The 18,104-nt window shown below is 44.1% G+C and overlaps 3 protein-coding genes across 5 annotated transcripts; 2 read left to right on the top strand and 1 right to left on the bottom strand.

Moving 5' to 3' along the window:
* The first annotated feature begins 399 nt into the window (after nucleotides 1-399).
* Nucleotides 400-8,480, top strand: LOC110223157 (cardiotrophin-2-like). The gene is made up of 3 exons (XM_021008520.1): nucleotides 400-415; nucleotides 595-824; nucleotides 8,022-8,480. The coding sequence occupies exons 1-3, from the start codon at nucleotides 400-402 to the stop codon at nucleotides 8,478-8,480; spliced, it is 705 nt and encodes a 234-aa protein (XP_020864179.1).
* A 760-nt stretch (nucleotides 8,481-9,240) lies between these two features.
* Nucleotides 9,241-13,475, bottom strand: CTF1 (cardiotrophin 1). 2 transcript variants are annotated; one of them, XM_021008553.2, is made up of 3 exons: nucleotides 13,250-13,475; nucleotides 11,352-11,470; nucleotides 9,241-10,189 (listed from the first exon to the last, which is right to left on the bottom strand). In XM_021008553.2, the coding sequence occupies exons 1-3, from the start codon at nucleotides 13,320-13,322 to the stop codon at nucleotides 9,743-9,745; spliced, it is 639 nt and encodes a 212-aa protein (XP_020864212.1). In that variant the 5' UTR covers nucleotides 13,323-13,475; the 3' UTR covers nucleotides 9,241-9,742. The 2 variants fall into 2 exon arrangements, with proteins under 2 accessions (XP_020864212.1, XP_020864213.1); XM_021008554.1 differs by lacking the exon at nucleotides 13,250-13,475 and adding an exon at nucleotides 13,042-13,130.
* A 771-nt stretch (nucleotides 13,476-14,246) lies between these two features.
* On the top strand, nucleotides 14,247-17,408 carry BCL7C (BAF chromatin remodeling complex subunit BCL7C). Of its 2 annotated transcripts, none has more exons than XM_021008551.2 (6): nucleotides 14,247-14,929; nucleotides 15,333-15,411; nucleotides 16,479-16,587; nucleotides 16,717-16,881; nucleotides 16,971-17,056; nucleotides 17,190-17,408. In XM_021008551.2, exons 1-6 carry the CDS (start codon nucleotides 14,838-14,840, stop codon nucleotides 17,334-17,336), a joined length of 678 nt encoding a protein of 225 aa, XP_020864210.1. In that variant the 5' UTR covers nucleotides 14,247-14,837; the 3' UTR covers nucleotides 17,337-17,408. The 2 variants fall into 2 exon arrangements, with proteins under 2 accessions (XP_020864210.1, XP_020864211.1); XM_021008552.2 differs by having other exon boundaries at nucleotides 14,248-14,929; nucleotides 16,720-16,881.
* Nucleotides 17,409-18,104: the final 696 nt, after the last annotated feature.

The following is an 18,104-nucleotide window of genomic DNA, read 5'->3' as shown; positions in this document are numbered from 1 at the left end:
CTTTACCTGCCTCTTCCCAGACCCTTTTCACCTTAGGTTCTCCTTGGCCTCCTCCCCATTCATCCTCTTTCTTTTTCTGTCTTTCCCCCTTCCCTTCTCTCTGTTTCTCCTTCTTCTCTGACTCTCCCAAACCTTTCTTCCCATGACATCTCTCACCTTCTACAGTCTCCTTCCTTCCCTTTTCCCATGCCACCCTATTCTCTGTCCAATTCCCACTCTGGCTTCCTGGGCTCTCCTCCCCTCCCCCATCCCCTTTCTTCCCTCCTCTGGGGTGTGGTCCTCTGCCTGTCCCATCCAAAGCCTCAAGGATAAAAGGTATAAAGAATCTCAGGGTAGGGCCAGAGAGAACAGGTGCCCCCAGGGACCTAGAGACAGACAGCAAAGGAAAGAGGAGCCAACATGACCAACTCACTAGGTAAGTAACTGAAACTTGTCGGGGGGAGAAGTCCTGAATCATAGGACCTGAGGGACAGAGAATTTGTACTAAGAAATCAGAAAAAGAATTCTGGGGCCAGATCCACATGTGTGTTTTGGGCCTGGTTGACTGGGGTTTGTCTTTTTTTTATTCTCTTCATCTGCTGGTAATTTTTACAGGACAAGGTTCTTGCCGTCTGAAGAAATGGAGGTTGGATCCTCACAGAGAAATCTCAGACCTGCCTCTGACTTTCTTTCTTGTATCCCAACCAGTTGTGCCCTGCCTGTTGTCTCTGCTGCAGGCACCCTTTGTCCTGGGTGCCCCAGTATCTCTGGCTGACTCCATCAACCAAACCTACAACTTGGCCCTCTACATGCAGAAGAACACATCGGTGCTGGTGCAGACTTATGTAAGTGAGGATGGACAGTTGGACAGGTGGGAGGAGGCTCTTACATTGGAAATAAGATGGGGATGGGGCTGCAGGAAAGAGGCTGTTCCCCCATGGGGAAAAGTAAGGGATGTCAAGGAGAAGCCTCCTTCAGCAGGGGAAAGGAAGGAGATTCTGGAAATAGAAAACTGAGGGAAGGGACACAAAGAAAGCTCTCAACTCCATTTTGAAAATTATAAAGTCCTATATAAATGCAAATTATTGTAATTTTTATTATTGCCTCACGAGCCACCAGGGAGATTATGAAGGCAGTGGCTTATGAGTCAAGGAGAATTGGGTTTTAATCAGGGGTGTGCTGGAGCCAGCCCCCACTAGCTCCTGAGATGCAACTAAAATTTTTGATGTGTGCATTTACACTTCAAAAATTGGCAAATGGCTACAAATCAGAGTCTGACTTACTGTTTCATTGGCTGTCTAGACTTAAGAAAATGATGGAGGAAATGTTAATAGTGCAGATTAAATTTAAAAGTGCTCATTCCTACATTTATTTTCCTGGAAAGTTGATTGTTAAACATTTACCAGCACATCTCTGATTGTAGTCCCAGCTGTGCTATTAAGTGTGTGAACAAATTATTTTTTTTTTCCTCTGGTGCCTGGATTCATTCTCTATAAACTGAAGGTTGTTGAGCCCCAAAAAATTACAGTCTGTTCTAAGAAAGAGACAAACGAAATTAGGGTGCATGTGTCCACGGTTTAATTTCTCTCAAATTGGCTTGACATACATTGCATGGCAGTTCAGTCCAAAACTCGGCCTCCCTAAGGAGGCCAGTTCAGAATTGGCTCTATTTGGGATTTGGGGGTACAGGGCTATAGATCCTTTCAACAAGGGTTCATATCAGCCCACCATCATTCCAGACCACTCCCAGTCTCCTTCTATCTAGACATTGTATCTGTCTCCTCCCAGGCCTGAGAAGAATAAAATCAATTCAGGTTTGGGTTGGGTTTGACCAAGATAAGATTTAATGCAATCTCATCATCAGTAATGTCCTTCTGAAGAACTTTGGAGCAGAAGGCTGGGGAGTGGATCTCTGAGTTTAGAAATAATTTTTCACGTTCCCCCAACTGATTCTAATGAGAAGCACAGCCTTCTCAACAAATCACTAACTAACATGGTCAACACTTGATCAAGAGGTTTCGGGGACGTATAACCATATGTGAGAGGGGAGGGAGAAACTGATCGAGGCATTGACAAATCAAGGGGCAGTCCCCTTAGTATGTAAATAGCAAAGGGGAAAAGTAAGTAATAAATAAATTGTCTGTTTAAGGGGCTCAGAAGTCTCATCTTATACAGCTGTCTGGGGGGGTAGCATCATCTGATAAAGTTTTCTGGTCTGAGTGCTGTCAAAGCAGTCTGCAACAGACCGTGTTCTTGTAGAGATCCTCTTTCTTGTGTCCATTCTCCTACAATATTGACCTTAACATAATTTTAAATTACCTTGCCAATAACTAGGTCAGATAATGAAAGTTAACTCAAGCCTTATGTCTCTATTATTACAAAATCAAAATTGGAACCTTGGCCAATTGTCATGTTGATAAGAAACTCAAATAAAAACAGGAAAATTAGAACCTAGTTATTGAAAATTAGAACCCAGTTTTTATACTTCACATTCATTCCTCCATCAGGAGGATGAGATTCCACTAAAGAATTAATAACATAACATTTTTTATAAAGAGATGGACTCAATACATACATAATACATTGAGTGATCAATTTTAAAACAGTACATATCAATAAAAAAAATTCCAATTTCTGGTCATGTTCAAATAAATAACCCCTAATTAAAGTGGGTGCTTCCTTTAAAGCATTTACAAGATAGACCACAAGCCATTCTTCTCTTAAGATTAACTAATTGTAACAAAACAGACAGGTAAGATATTAACTAAGTAACAGAATAATATCCTGGTTTCACAAGTCCTTGACCTAATCATCCCCATACCCTTATGAGGAATTAAAGGACCCTAAGTTATACAGGAATGTATACTAGTAACAGATGTCAAGGCTAAATACTTAAGTCTAAAATTCTAGGTCAAATAGCTCAATCTTATACTTGCATCTCACTATAATAACCTCAGGTGTTCCAGTATCTAATCCATTATTTAATAGATTTAATGTTGTGTTTATAAAACTTTTTGATTATATAAATTAATAGGTTTGTTATGTCTTTGGACTGGCCTTAATGGGTGCTTTCTAAGAAAGAGTTAGAATCAGCAGCTTAATTGGAGCAGTATCAGAGATTTAAGGCTAGTGATTAATACTAAAGCAATTACTGTAAGTGGGAAGGATCTTGCTGTTTTTTATCTGAAATTCATTCTATGGCCTAACAAGGGTTAAAATTAGTGTTTGAACTTAAATGCATAAGATTCAATTCCTAAAGTGTCTCATTCTTTCAGATTAAGTATGGTTACAGAAGGACAAATAAGCTTGAGAAACAGAGACGTAAATCTATTAGAGTAGCAGCTTATGATCTTAATGAAAATTTGATTTTACTCATATTGCTATTTAATCAGGAACCACTACATGTGTAGAAATGCATATATACTACTTAAGGCTCTGATTATTGGAGCTTGCTATTCAAGAGCCTATGAATGAAACTAGATATTCACAGTAGGTTTGGACATAATTGTCATCAATATCAAATTATTACTGCAACAAAATAGCGTGCAAATGGAAATTTAGTAGGTCTTCAAAAAAATTACACAAAAGATTTTGCAAAATATTTCTTCATAAAAGTATTTCCCTTTCTTAAAACAGCTTACAATAATTTATCCTGATGTTACTATAACAAACTAAATTAATTATAAGGAGAATTTACAAAGTCCTTTGTCTGTATAATTACCAAGTTTCCTTTCATGAAATACTTTTGTAAATAATTGGCTTAAACAATAACTTCAAATAACTTAGTTAACAATCTTAATTTTCCTAAGTGATAGCCAAATACTTTTACCTGAAACTTCTCTTTAAACTATAGACAAAACTTGAAGTTTATGATTTCTTAAATTACAGTGCTTCAAAATGGTCAAATAGAATGACCTAACAGCTTCTTAACCCATTCATTTTTCTTTTTCTCTGACAGTACAATTCTCAATCTAACATCTAGACTATAAAAGAAATTGGTTTTCTAACAACATAGGTGACATAATTGTTACCAAATTATACAATATATGGAAATTTAGAAAACATAACAATACCATAAACAATTGTCATATATTTAAACTTGAAACAAAATCGATTAATTACCAATTAGGTAACCTTTATTTAAACAATTACATTTAAACAGTTAACATTCAGATAACATCTGTCCCACACCAAGCAGTGTGCCAAGTGCTTTAAGATCATGTGATCCTCACAACATCCCTGGGAAGTAGGTTCCACTATTATCCCCTTACAGAACAATAAACTGAAATAAATACAGTTAATAAATTTCTTAATGCCAAATAACACCATCTTTTTTTGTGCTTAATCCTGATAGGAAGAACACTCTCAGATGCAGTTCTTATTCCTTCAGGACAGATTTTTTATTTAAATCAAATCTGGATTTATAATCTCTAATGATAAATATGTAAAGAAAAATTTTAAAGTCTAATATTCTTGGCTTTTAAAAGGAAATATTATCCACAAATTCAACACAAGTGGCTATATATACTAGGAAATGCATATAAAGTTTTACAAACAGTTTGAAATTACACCTGCCACCACTAGGCCAGATCAAAATGTGCTGGGCCAATACTCCAAGACCAGGCTGCACTGCATGTAGCTCCTGGCTCAGGCAAAAATGAGACCTAAGGAATTTGATTTAGTGACAGGGTGTGGCTAGTTTCCCCAGGCCTCCAGAAGTTCCAGAGGTTTACTTCCAGAGTTCCAGGGTTAATAATATTAATCGAATAGTACAAGGAAACCTTTTAAGAGTCTACATAAATATTTCAAATCACAATAACCAATATCTTTACCATAGCCAATATTTACATAATGTTAGATTTAATAAGGCCTTCCTACAGGTTTATCCTAAAGGCAAGGAGAGATAATTCCTTCTAACCCTCTATAACCTTATCTATTGGTTTTCAAATCAAACTACAAAATTTTTATTTTCAACCTTTCTACTTAGAACAAAATCAAACTTCCTTACACTGAGATCTGAGCTATCCAAGGATGGGGGTGCTTAGAGCACATGGGTTTGCTGCTGCCCACCCCACTCCCATCTATCTCCAAATGTTTTTTTTCTCTATCTTTCATATTTTTGCTCAAGCCTTTATGTCTCTTTCTTAATCTTTCAAACTCATTACTCAGACTACTTCCATTTTCCTTTACATTCCAAATTAAAATTATACTTACCCCAATTTCTCCTGCTTGTCTTCACAGTTTAGAATCTGGAGCGAGTTAATGCCTAACAATTTACAAATCAAGAGAGCTTGCATTTCTCCCATACCTTCACAAACTGCTTTTATAACTTTAATGCTTAAAAGACAGAAAAACTATTATTTTTGCAGTTTTAAACACATTTCCATGATATCAGATACATTGGCAGGAGTGGGTAAAAGGCAGTTCTCTAGATTTAATTTAAACATAAAGCATAAACTTTAGCTTTGGGATCTGATTAAACCTGAATTCAAACCCTCAGCTCTTCCCTCTCTAAGCCCTTGCCTGGTTTAGATTCTTATCAGTTTAAAAACTGCTTGATCTAACTTTATTCTGGTATCCCAACTTGGCCAGTGTTGGGAACCCCCCCCCAAAAAAAAAAAACAGGCTGAAAGCCTAAGGTGGGAGTTCTTTCCCAATGTTCTGTCTCTAATTACAGACCTTCGAAATTTTTCTGGCTGCATTTTAAATCTTTTACCATAAACATAAAACATGACAGTCAGAGACAGAGTCACCACAAACATGAAACATGACAGCCACAGAAACACAGAGACACAGAATGACAAGACAGGGTGCACACAGATCTAATTCTCTTGTTGGCTTTTTAGGCTTAGTTCGTTTTTAAGATAAACCAATTTAGAATTAGACTGGTCAAAATTCAGTTATCCTTTAGTTCCACATCCTTCTAAAAGCAACCAATTCAGATTACAATACAATTTATCACATGCCAATTTACTTTGACTGATCATAGCCAAATTACAAAGGATCTTTTCCTTCCAGGAAACCTGTCTAGATCTCTGCCCCCAGAGCCACTTGGAGAAAAACAGACTGCAACCTAATATGGGGAGTCTGATACATAAGGAGCAGGTATTTGGGGGATAAGACTCACCCATCCTTCAGGGCTGGGATTTCAGGAGGAAAATCCTGTGGGCACCCAGACTTAGCGCTGTTGAGGTGAAAAAGCCCTCCCCAAATCCCAGTCCAAATCCAAGTCATGGGACCATTAAATGTCAAACCCCAACAAATTAGAGTCTATTCTAAGAGGCAAATGAAATTAGGGTACATGTATCCACGGTTTGATTTCTCTCAAGCTGGCATGACATACATTGCATGGCAGTTCAGTCCAAAACTGGAGCTGGCTAAGGGGGCCAGTTCAAAACTGACTCTATTTGGGATTTGGGGGTACAGGGCTATAGACCCTTTCAACAGGAGTTCATATCAACCCGCCATCATTCCAGACCACTCCCAGCCTCCTTCTATCTAGACATTGTATCTGTCTCCACCAAAGCCTGAGTAGGATAAAATCAGTTCAGGTTCGGGTTGGGTTTGACCAAGATAAGAAGATTTAATGCAATCTTATCATCAGTAATGTCCTTCTGAAGAACTTTGGAGCAGAAGGCTGTGGGGTAGAGCTCTGAGTCTAGAAATCATTTTTCATAAGGGTAACACAGATTTTACACATTTATTGGGGTGGGGTTGGGGGGCAATAGCTCTTTGGAGGGCTGTCATGTGAAAGAAAGATTAGACTTTATCTCTTTGACTCTCAAAGGTTAGAAGTAGCAAAAATATTAAATTTAGGCTTAATAGAAGAGAAAACTGTCTAACAATTAGAGCCATTCAAAAATAGAATTATCTGCCTCTGCAAGCTTTAAGTTCCCCATCATGAGAGGTCTTCAAGAAGAAGCCCTTGCCAGGGATGTTATAAAAAGGTAGATGGTGTGATAGAAGCAATTGACTTAGAACAACACAACTTGACTGGCCCTGGAGTCAGGAAGACCTGAGTTCAAATCTGGCCTCACACACTTACTAGTAGTGTGACCCTGGGTAAGTCACCTAACCCTCATTGCCTCTAAAAAACAAATGAAAGAATTGGAGAACAAGAATTAAATCCCACCTTAACATTTGCTGTGTGGCCACAGACAGGTCAGTTCCCCACCCTTATATTCAGTTTTCTCATCTATAAAAAGAATATAGTGGTATCTATAATGCCTCCTTCACAGCTTTGTATTGAGAATCAAACATGATGAAGTATGTATAGTGTTTTGCAAACCTGAAAGGGATGTAAAAATGCCAGCTTTTATTGTTTAAGGGGATTTTTGTGTCAGGTATGAGTTGGAGTAGAAGATCCTCACTTCCCTTCCAACTTTAAGAGTTTGTGACTGGATAATATCTAAGATCTTTTCCATACATAGGATTCTGTGGTTGTAGAAGTTCAAAGGAGGTGAGAAGGGAAGGGAATATATAGTGACTACTTTCTGCCAGGCACTGTGCAAATATTATCTTATTTAATTCTCACAACAACCCTGCAAGGTAAGCAGTATTAGCACCATTTTACAATTGAGGAAACTGAGGCAAACAGGTTGAGTGACTCACCGAGGGTCACACAGCTACTAAGTATCTGAGGTAGGATTTGAACTCAGGTCTTTCTGATTCTAGGTCCAGTGATCTATCTGCTGTATCGCCTAAATTCTTTCACCTGAAATGAGAAAGTCTTTTTCTTATACAGGGAGGGGAAGAAGGGAATAAGAGTTTATTAAATGCCTGCTATGTGCCAGGCACTGTTAAGTGCATTATAACTATTATATCATTTGATCTTCATAACAAACTATTATTATCTCCATTTTACAGTTGAGGAAACTGAAGCAGGAAGTGACTTGCTCAAGGTCACATAACTAGTATTGAACACTGGATCTGAACTCAGGACTTCCTGACTCCAGGTCCTGTACTCTGTCCCCTGTGCCACCTAAGGGCCTATGTGACCTGAGTATCCTGGTTATACTCTGTATTTTCTTTTGTTTACACAGCTCCAGTACCAAGGCAGTCCCTTCAGTGACCCAGGCTTCTCAGCCCCTGAGCTCCAGCTGAGCAGCCTGGCCCCTGCAGCTGTCCCCTTCACATTGTGGCGTGGCCTGGGAGATGGTGAGAGGCTGCTCCAGGTCCATCGTGCTTTCTCAGCCCTGGCCCAGCACCTGCAGCTTGTGAGTGATGACCAGGCTGACCTGAACCCTGGCAGTTCTGTCTTGCTGTCTCAACTTGCAGCTGCAAGGCTCCGAGCCCAGGGCCTGATGGGCAATATAGCTTCTGTCATGACGGTCTTGGGGGTGTCCATTCCTCTTGAAGTGGATACTCTTGGCTCTGCACCGTTTGGAGCCTCTGTCTTTCAAAGGAAATGTCGGGGCTACGTGGTGACCCGGGAATATGAACACTGGACAGACAGAGCTGTGCAGGACCTGGCTGTGCTTAAGGCCAAATATGTGGCATAGTGAGCAGTCTGGACTTCTGTCTGAAATGGCAACTTTCGAGCTTCAGCATGGACAATATCCTGTTTTATCATCTGTTCACTTTTGAGAGGAAGGGAAAGATTTGCAGTGTACTGTTCCTTAGGGGTCAGCCAGCTCCCATGAAGTTGTGCCTCCCTATCTGTCCTCTGGAGCCATTGACCTGATTTCCCCAGTGTTCCTGCTTAGTAGAGAGCCCCCCAAGTGGCTTTCCCCAGTGGTGTTGGCTGTGCCCAGATGGTGCTGGCAGAACCTCCTTTGTAGAGGGGTGTGAACAGGTGGCTTGGGGCCAGTTCTATACGGAACACCTTTAGTTATTTCAGGCTTTCTCACTGATTTGGGCATGTGCAGTATAGGGTATAATGCCCTGTGTGAATGGATTTCACTTCCTACCTCTAGAGGGATTAATTTCCTCATTTAGTCTACCTCAGCACCCGTGACTTTGGGCTCCTGCTGCCTCTCAACAGATGCCATTGCCTTTTCTATGTTAGCTATTTCCTATAATTTAATGTTAAATATTCACTTTTTCTTCAAATCATATCTATTCCACACACAATATCCTTTCATTTTCTGGCTCTCAGGGTGAAAAGATGTCATTGTCTAGGGAATCTCAGTTCCTTTATTTAATGCCCTATTTATATTGCATCCCTGAAATTTGTGTTTAATCTATCCCAAGAAACAACCCCAATCCCCTCCAACACTGTTCTTCCCAAGTCCAAGAACTGTACATTGAAGGACATTTTTTTTAATTTACCAAAAAATTAATTTATTCTCAGAAATAAAAATCTCCTTTTCAGGGGGATCTTTTTCACAGACCTCATAGCTTGGTGTGCTAGAATCAGGGGATTAGAGGAATGAGGAAGAGAAAGAGGTATAGAGGGGTAAAAAGGTGGACTTGGGCTATGGGAAACAAGAGATCCATGAGGGGACAGGGTATGAATTGGGGGTAATGATGCAGGAGACAATGTGGGCTTCAAAGGTAATTAGGCTGAAGGCTCCTCTAGGTAAATGTCTTGGAACTTTCTTCTACAGTGATCTCTTAAGCAGATATTGACTGACCCTAGGGCCCAATCCAAAGCTGAGAAGCACAGGAAGAGAGAATGAAGTAGACAGAGAGGCTCTGAGATGGAGATAATAGGAGGGGTATGCTAGTGAAGGGATAGTGACAGAAGATGAGGATGGAGTGGGAAGGAAGCTAGTTGGTGGCCCTTCATGGGGGAAGATGTGGGGTAAGGTAGGCTCCTCTCTCAGCCTAGCCCTGCCCGCAGCAGCTGACCCAGGTCACCTTCTGTGCAGCTTACCCACTCCTGGTACAACCCACATACCCTGTAACCCAACAACTTAGCCAGGAAGACCCCAGGATTCTCAGGGAGCATGGGGTGGGGCCCTGGGGGGCCTGGGGTTGCACCTAGTGCCCCCAGAACAACTTCTACAGCACTCCCCAGTGCCCTTGACTGGTGAGAGGCATCTTCCAGCCGTCGGAGGAGCCGACGGGCAAAAGGGTTGAGATCAGCCTGGAGGTGGCGGATGGTATCCAGCAGTGGGGACAGTGAGTTCAGGGCAGCTGCATCAAGCTGCAGCCGCTCAAGGGTGGGGAGCCCTGAATGAGTTGGGGCTGGGGAGTTCAGCCCGGGCACTGGTAACCCAGGGGGAGAGAAGCTGGGCAGCCCGAAAGGGTCCCCCTGGTGCTGGACCTGTAAGGGAAGGGTGGGGAGAAGCATTAGGAGGAGTCTTTTCTTCCCCTTGGACAGACCCTCCCTGGAGGATCCCACTTAAGGCAATGGACCCCCAGTCTTCTATAAAAGTCCCAGGCAAGAGCAACACCTCTGAATAGGAACTGCTTATGCTATACCATTACCTTATTTTCTACTAGCCTTGGTGAAGCCTATGAGGCCTCTTTGCTCTCCTTGCTTGGTTGCTGTTAGGAAAACTGATCCTCTTTGTGCTATAAAAATCCTCCTCATCAATAACACAAGATTTTTCTTCCTTCCCACTGCCCCCCTCCAAATGTTGGAAGGTGGAAGACTTCTGTTCTTCCTCCCAGGGGAACATTCCCCTTTGCAGGGCTGGATCCCAATTAGAATCATAGAATCTGGAATAATTTTATAGGAAACTGAGGCACAGAAGGGATAACTGAGTTGCCCAAGGTCACACAAGTATAAACAGAGTCAGAAATAGAAACTAGTTCTTTTTCACTTACACTGTGGTTTTTCCAAGTCAGAGTTAGCGGGGAGGTATTGTAGCAGAGATAGTCCACAACAGTATTAATCTAACAGTAAATAGCCTATGGATCATGAGGATTTGAATTTGGATGCATGGCATAATATTTCCCTCCCACCTTCCACCAATTTCATTTATGCCAGTGTTAATGTTTCCGTTTCATCAGCACTCAGCGGCTTGTCAGGCAAGGCTGGTGGTGGTGTAGGGGGTGGGAGGGAGCCTGCCAGGCAGTGGAAAGATAAAGCTTTTGATGATTAACAACTTGACCTGAATGGAAAGCTGACAGGAGGTGGATTTTCCTCTACGCATGTGGGAATGAGTTCTCATCTTCCTTGTTTCTAATTCTGAAGCTGCCTACCCTTTAAGATGAAGCCAAGCCTGGTCTGATGTCAAGAACTCCAGCCTGAGAATTAGTGGTCCTAGATTCTAATCCTGGTTCTAACATTGATTCACTGTGTGACCCTGGGCAAGTCCTTTCCACTTCTCAGTTTCTTCTTCTGTATAATGGTGGAATTGGAGTAGAGGGTCTTTCCAAGGCTTGCCCCTAAAACTGAATAATTCAAAGAGTATAGAGCAATCTTCCCCACCCTTCCCCATCCCCTCCTCCACCCCACCACCTCCCATCTCTGTACTCACATATTCCTGAAGCAGCTGCTCAGCATAGCTAGTGAGGAGCCTTGCAAGACTGTGGGTCTGACGTATCTTGGCCTCAAGGTGGGAGAAAGATGAGGCCGAAGAATGGGACTGTAAGTCCACTGGAGGGGACAGGGGAGGATGAGGAGGGATCAAAACCCAGGTCCCCTGACATGACAGGTCTCCCCTCCTCCCATAGCATACTATTTTTAGTATTTAATTCATGGCTTGGTTCTCCATTCTCACCTTATGCCAACTAGGGCTATAGTCCTATCTTCCTCTACCCTACTGATCTGAAAGGAGAAATTGATCTATAGGGGCTGGAGGTAGGGAAGCAAGGAGATGCTTAGGAGATGTAAGGCCTGGAGGGGAGCTTGAATGTCTAATTACTAATTACTAATGACACAATTCCTAGGTGATTATGTATTATAGTACCCTGGAGTACCCTTTGATAAAACCAACTACAATTTGGAATACTGACAAGTTGACTGATTAATATCTTGAATTGGACTTAGACTCCTCTAAATTGGGAGTTCAGTTACTGAAGGGATTAGAAAGATCTAGTTCTTAATAATTTCTTTTGTAACCTAGTCCCATTGCATACATCCCCAAAGCCAAGAAGGGGAGATGCTAGGGCAGGGATTCTTAACTTTTTTTGTGTCATAGACTCTTTTCGCAGCCTGGCAAAACCTATGGACCCCTTCTCAGAATTATGTTTTTAAATGCATAAAATAAAATACATATTAATTATATTGAAAGTTTTCAAAATATTAAAATAAAACAAAACAAGTTCATGGACTTTTGGTTTAGAATCCCTGCTCTAGGGTGTAGAAAACACTTGACTATACATTCTGGCTTTGCTTTACTCTTAACAAGGAGAAAACTACATTTCCCAGCATGCAAAGAACTTAGGCAGACACTAGGCACATGGTGCTTAATATTGTAGGGGGAGGACTAATAAGAAGGAAGCGGCATGCAAAGGTGACCAAGTTCTTTAACCCATGTCTGCCCCCCAAGACCTATCACCCAAGATTCTCTTGCCACTTGCCCTATCTTTTTCTGCTCAGTTTCTCTCTCTCTCTCTCTCTCTCTCTCTCTCTCTCTCTCTCTCTCTCACACACACACACACACACACACACACACACACTCCCCAACTTTCTTCCAAAGACCCTCCCTCTCTTAACTGAAGTAGCCTATCACCTAGCTCTGGTTCTCCTTTATAAAGAGCAAAGATCTTCCTGGCATCCTACCCTCCCCCACCTCATTCCCCTCACCTAGTCGCTAATTGGCCCTCCTACTCTATTCAGACTCTGAGGCTCTTACTCCCCAGCCAGAGTCTGGTATTTTTGCCGAAGACTTTCAACCCCAGACTCTTTCCTCCTCTCCAACATACAAGGTGTCTAGTTCCCTAGCTCACTTCCATAGTCTCACTTCCACCTCAAGTTCTATTCTTTTATTTTCCCCCTCCAATCCCTTCCCCATTTTCTTAATCAGGTCCCTTTCCTTTCTCAGAATCCATACATTTGGCTCCTTAGCCACTAAGCTCTGCTTTCCAGAACACAGACATTACATTACAGCCCCGGGCACCTAACTTGTAGGTCCTAACCCTGCTCTTCCTATTAACCTGCAATCTTGCCCAGTTCCCAGCTTTCTCTTCTAGACCCAATTTTTCCAAGACCCAGAAGTCCCTTACCCTTGTTTCCCTCCCTCTGGCTCATGTTGGCCCCCTCCGTCCCCTGGCTGGTCCCGGTTCCCTACATGCCCCCTCCTCCCCTTCCCAGAGAGAAGAAGGAGGGAGGGAAAAGGGGGGTAGGGGGCGTGGTCCACTATCAACCAATCAGGGCCCACCCCAAACTCCCCCCACCTCACCCCAAGCCCAGATTCCAGGGCCCTGAGCTCACCTTTCAGCCCTGCCCTGAGGAGTGGAATAAGGCCTGGGAGGGATACTATAGGTCTTGGGGAGATAGAAATCATAAGGATCCCAGAGTGCTCCCTCCCAGGAAGCTTCAACTTTTCTCCTAGTCTAAGAACTGAGCAGAAAACTGTCACCTTGCTGATGAGGTCATCCAGAGAGAAAAGGGGCAGGCAGGGACTGTCAGAGTTCTGAGAGGGCAGTTAAGAGGAAAGAAGCTAGAAGTTAGGGTGGGGGTGGGGGGAAGGAAGAGGAGGACTCCTGGGTTCAGGGAGGGAACTGGCATGCCTGGAATTTGAAGAATGTGCCAACTGGATAGCTTTCCTGGGGATACACCAAGGGAACTACCTCCAGGAATTGGGGGGTTGAAGGGAGGAATGGGAAGAAATTTGCAGGGTTGATGGGGAAGGTGGCATGGGAGCTGTGTTATAGTCACAGGGATGTGCAGACATCAAGAGATCTACTACCATATGTTTGAACAGAGTCACATCTCAATTCCACCAATGAGACAGTCAAGCAAACTGACAGACAGACACATTTTAAAAGGACATCTAATATAGTATGGGGCACCCGCACAGGAATGAAACAGTGGTATCCATAAACACTTAGGCGCACGGCACAACCCCACTAGCTGACTATTAAACCAGTACCCACTGATGCTGTACACAGTGAGCCACATGTGTTCTAAAGGACTCTCACAAACACGCTCAGGAAGAAGGCACAGACATGCCCGCCAATTTGATACAGTTGCATTAATGCCCACAGTGATACATAATTGCCAACAGATACACACTTACACGCACATGCACTCAGAGGCAGAAACTCCACAGACACAAGGGGGCAGTCAAAGGAGCTCAAACCGAAATTGAGTAGGGACCTCCTCCTCTTCCTGCCCCCAGCCCTGGCCCTGCCTCTACTGCCAGGCCCTGGTCCTGTCTCTGGAGCGCAGGGGGCGCTGTGGGGGAGCCAGGGTGGGCGGGGAAGTAAGTCAGGACAGGGGGCGGAGTGTCTGGTCCAGCAGACTGCTGTTCCTTGGTTTCCCGGCTGCAGCAGGGAAATCCCCAAGCCAGAGCAGAACTAGGGGGCGGCTGGGGTAGGGGCGGGCTCGGAGGAGAAGCCAAAGAGAAGTGACAGGGAAGGAGACAGACACTGACGACAGGGAGCAGAAGAAAGGGAAGGAGAGACAGCGAGGGAGGCAGGAAGAGTGACTCACAGAGAGAAGGGAAGACGACAGACAGCACTGGGAAGGGAGGAGAGCAAAGAAAAAATATATATTTTTTTAAGCAGGAAGACAGGATGGAAAACCAAGAGGGAAAGGAAGAAAGGGAGTGAAACAAACAGACGGGGAGATTGAGAAGTGGGGGAAACAGGAAGCCAGTGAACAAGGGGTAGGGGGAGAAAGGGATAGCCTGGAAGGGAGGAAGAGGCAAAACTGAGCAAGGCGGAGAGGGCGCTCGAGGGGAGGAGAAGGGCATCAAGTGACCCAGAGAGAGGAGTCTGGGGAGTCCAGGAGGGGCAGAGCCGGGGTCCCTAGTGCAGGCCAGGTGGGCCTCTGGAGAAGCAACACCTCAGTTCTCATGGCGGGCCGGACGGTGAGGGCAGAGACCAGGAGCCGGGCCAAGGATGACATCAAGAAGGTGATGGCAACCATCGAAAAGGTCCGGAGATGGTGAGAGCAGGGGCCCGGGGACTGGAAGGCTTGGGTTTGAGACAGGGAGGAGGGGAAAAGGCAGTACCATGGGGTGAGAGCAGTGGGGTGAGGGTCTCAGACAGACCACTCTCCAAAGCTTTGGCTATCTACATCCATCCCACTAGGCTTCTGTTTTTCCCTTCTCCAAAGAAAGCTGTGCCATAGAACAGTGTGTTTTTCTGTGTTGGGGAGAGAGAGGTGTGTGTGTGTGTGTGTGTGTGTGTGTGTGTGTGTGTGTGTGAGACAGAGAGACAGACAGACAGACAGAGAGAGAGGGAGAGAGAGGGGGAGAGGGGGAGAGAGAGAGGGAGAGGGGAAGAGAGAGAGAAAGGGAGGGAGAGGGAGAATCTCTGATTGACCTGGCTCTGTGGATCACCCCCAGGGAGAAACGCTGGGTGACAGTGGGAGATACTTCCCTCCGTATCTACAAGTGGGTGCCTGTGGTGGACCCACATGAGGAGGTGAGAGAATTCAATTTCCTTTATGGCATCCTGGCTTTTCTACTATTCCTTTTCTTCTCTTCTTTGTAACATTATCAGTCTTTTCCCCCTAAACCAGCTCCTCCCCCTGCTTTACCTGTTTTTTTTTCTGTGGCACTACCATTTATCCCTGTCTCCCCTAACCATTGGATTCTTCCCTCTCATATCCTGTGGATTACTAAGTTCTGTTGAATCTTATCACTGCAATGACATTTGCATCTGTCCCCTCCTTTCTGTTTCTACTTGCTACCACCTTAGTACAGGCTCTCATTATTACCCAGCTAGGTTATTGCAATAGCCTCCAAATCCTTCCTTCACATTGCTGCGAGATGTTTTCCCTCTCCCTTCCCCCTCAGCTTCCCATATCTAGTCATGTCACTCCTTTGCCCAAAATCTTCTGTGGTTTCTGGTTGTTACCCAGAACAGGTCGAAGCTCTTCTGCCTGGCATTCAAGGCCCTCCCCAATTAGGCATCACCCAGCTTTGTGCACTTCCTCCCTGCAGCTTTCTTCCATCTTTACTGACTGCCTAAGCCAAAGTAGACTGTTTTCTGTCCCCTGTACTTTCCTGCCAATTTCTTTCACCTAAAATGTCCCCATCCCCTTCTCACCTGTTGAATTTTCACCCATTTTTAAAAGCTCAACTCAAATATTACCTTGCCACGAAGCTTTCCCTGGCCCCCATCAGTAACAGCTGCACCCCCTTCCCCCAAACCTGTAGAATAGTCTTTGCAAGTATGCAATGAACTGATTATGTATTCTTTTGGATTATTGTTATATGTGTCCTATCTCCCTAACTGGGCAGCTCCTGGAGGGTTGGTGTCTAATTTAAGTAGTAGAGGTGTCTAATTAATTTTTTTTATCCCCTCCATACCTTAGCACAATTTCCAGAACACTGGAGGTACCTAATGAATGTTTGTTGAAAAGAGCTGAATTCTTTCAGGGTTTAACTCTTTTCTCTTTCTTGGGAAACTTTCCTTCTCCCTCTCCCAACTAATTCATTCCTTTTTACTCTACCACTCTCGAACTCCCTTGTTTTTCCCTTCTGTAGGAACGTCGAAGGGTGGGAAGCGGGGCTGAAAGGCCCCGAGTCAGGGAGCGGAGGGGTCGGGGAGCCAGTCCAAGAGGGGGTGGTCCCCTCATCCTGCTTGACCTCAGTGGTATGTAGGGGTATCTGGATGGTGGGAGAATGGAAGTCTTGGGGGGGGGAGGAAAAGGAGGAAGAGGAGATCCTAAGGCAGGGGAAGCCGAGGCATCCAAGGCCCAACCCTCCCAGCCTCTCTTCCCAGCAGATGAGAATAGCAATCAGAGCTTCCATTCAGAGGGCTCCCTGCAAAAGGGCACAGAGCCCAGCCCAGGGGGAACTCCTCAGCCTAGCCGACCAGCCTCACCTGCTGCTCCACCAGATGGGTCTTCTGAAGATGCCCAGCCCCCAAGGCTGGGTCAGGAAAGAGGTAAGAATTCAAAGAACCTCTCCATTGGCTTCCCACTGTGATCTTTAGCTCCTTGTTCCCTGGGGTAACCTGATTTCTTGTTATTCCAGATCCAGGGGGTGTGACTATGGGTGGGACAGATGAACCTCCAATGCTGACCAAGGAAGAGCCTGTGCCCGAGTTATTGGAGGCTGAGGTAAGAAAGGCAGGCTTTGGAGCAGTAGGGAATGAGGGATGTGGGAAGGACTGGGGGGGGGGAGTGGGGGGGGTGCGGGGCAGGCAAGATTCTTTGAGTCTTGGAGAACTTATCCCCAATTCCTCCCCACCAGGTTCCTGAATCTTACCCAGTCTTTGAACCAGTTCCCCCTGTGCCTGAGGCAGCTGTGGGGGAAACTGAAGACTCAGAGGGGGCACCCCCTCTCAAGCGTATCTGTCCAGATGCCCCTGAAGGCAGTCCGCTTCCCCCAGATCCTTGAGCCTAAAAAGCTGATCCATAACCTGTTGTGTCCCCCCTGGCTTTTTACAAATAAAGAACCTTTTGTAGCCAAGTATCCTATCTCTTCAGCCAGAACACCAAGGTTCTGCCTGATATCCTCTCGTTCTCCATCCCAGGAAGCTGGACTGTCCCAACAATGCAAGAAGTAGACACCAGGAACCCATAAATACCCATATCTCTCTTATTGGAGAAGAGAAATGAGGAAGAGGGGAATGAGAAGATAGACTATGTGCTGAGACCTAGAAGGATTAGGGTTCTTCTCTCTTCTGTCCTTCTCTCGTGTTCTCCCTTCTACCCTTTCTCTTCCGTTTTCTTTCCTTCCTCTCTTACAAATTCAATCCTCCCCTGTGCAAGCTCCCCTTTTGATTTAAAAAAATTTTTTTAAAATATGAAATTAGTCACCAATACAAACATTTCAACATATAAAGAATGAGATCATATAAGAAACTTTCAATTTGTTATGTAGCCTAACAAAATACATATTGTTTAACAAGGTAGTAACAAAATCACTGTGTCCCCTTTGGTATTTTTTTTTCTTCTGTGCATTTAAAAATATTTTTATTGATATTCTGTTATTTCATGCCTATCAATTTCCACTAATCTAGATCTTCCCTTCAGTAGGCTTCTCTTGATACAGTTAAGCAAAACAAACCAACACATTGACCTTGAGTGAGAATGTGTTTCTCATTCTTCACTTCTAGTCCACCATCTCTCTGCCAAAGGGCAGGATGTATGTTTCATCATGAGT

Source organism: Phascolarctos cinereus, unplaced genomic scaffold, assembly GCF_003287225.1.
Source record: "Phascolarctos cinereus isolate Bilbo 61053 unplaced genomic scaffold, phaCin_HiC Scaffold_4;HRSCAF=312, whole genome shotgun sequence".
NCBI classification, from domain to species: Eukaryota; Metazoa; Chordata; class Mammalia; order Diprotodontia; family Phascolarctidae; genus Phascolarctos; species Phascolarctos cinereus.
Note: the sequence above shows the minus strand (reverse complement) of the source record. Positions and strands in the feature narration are given on the sequence as shown.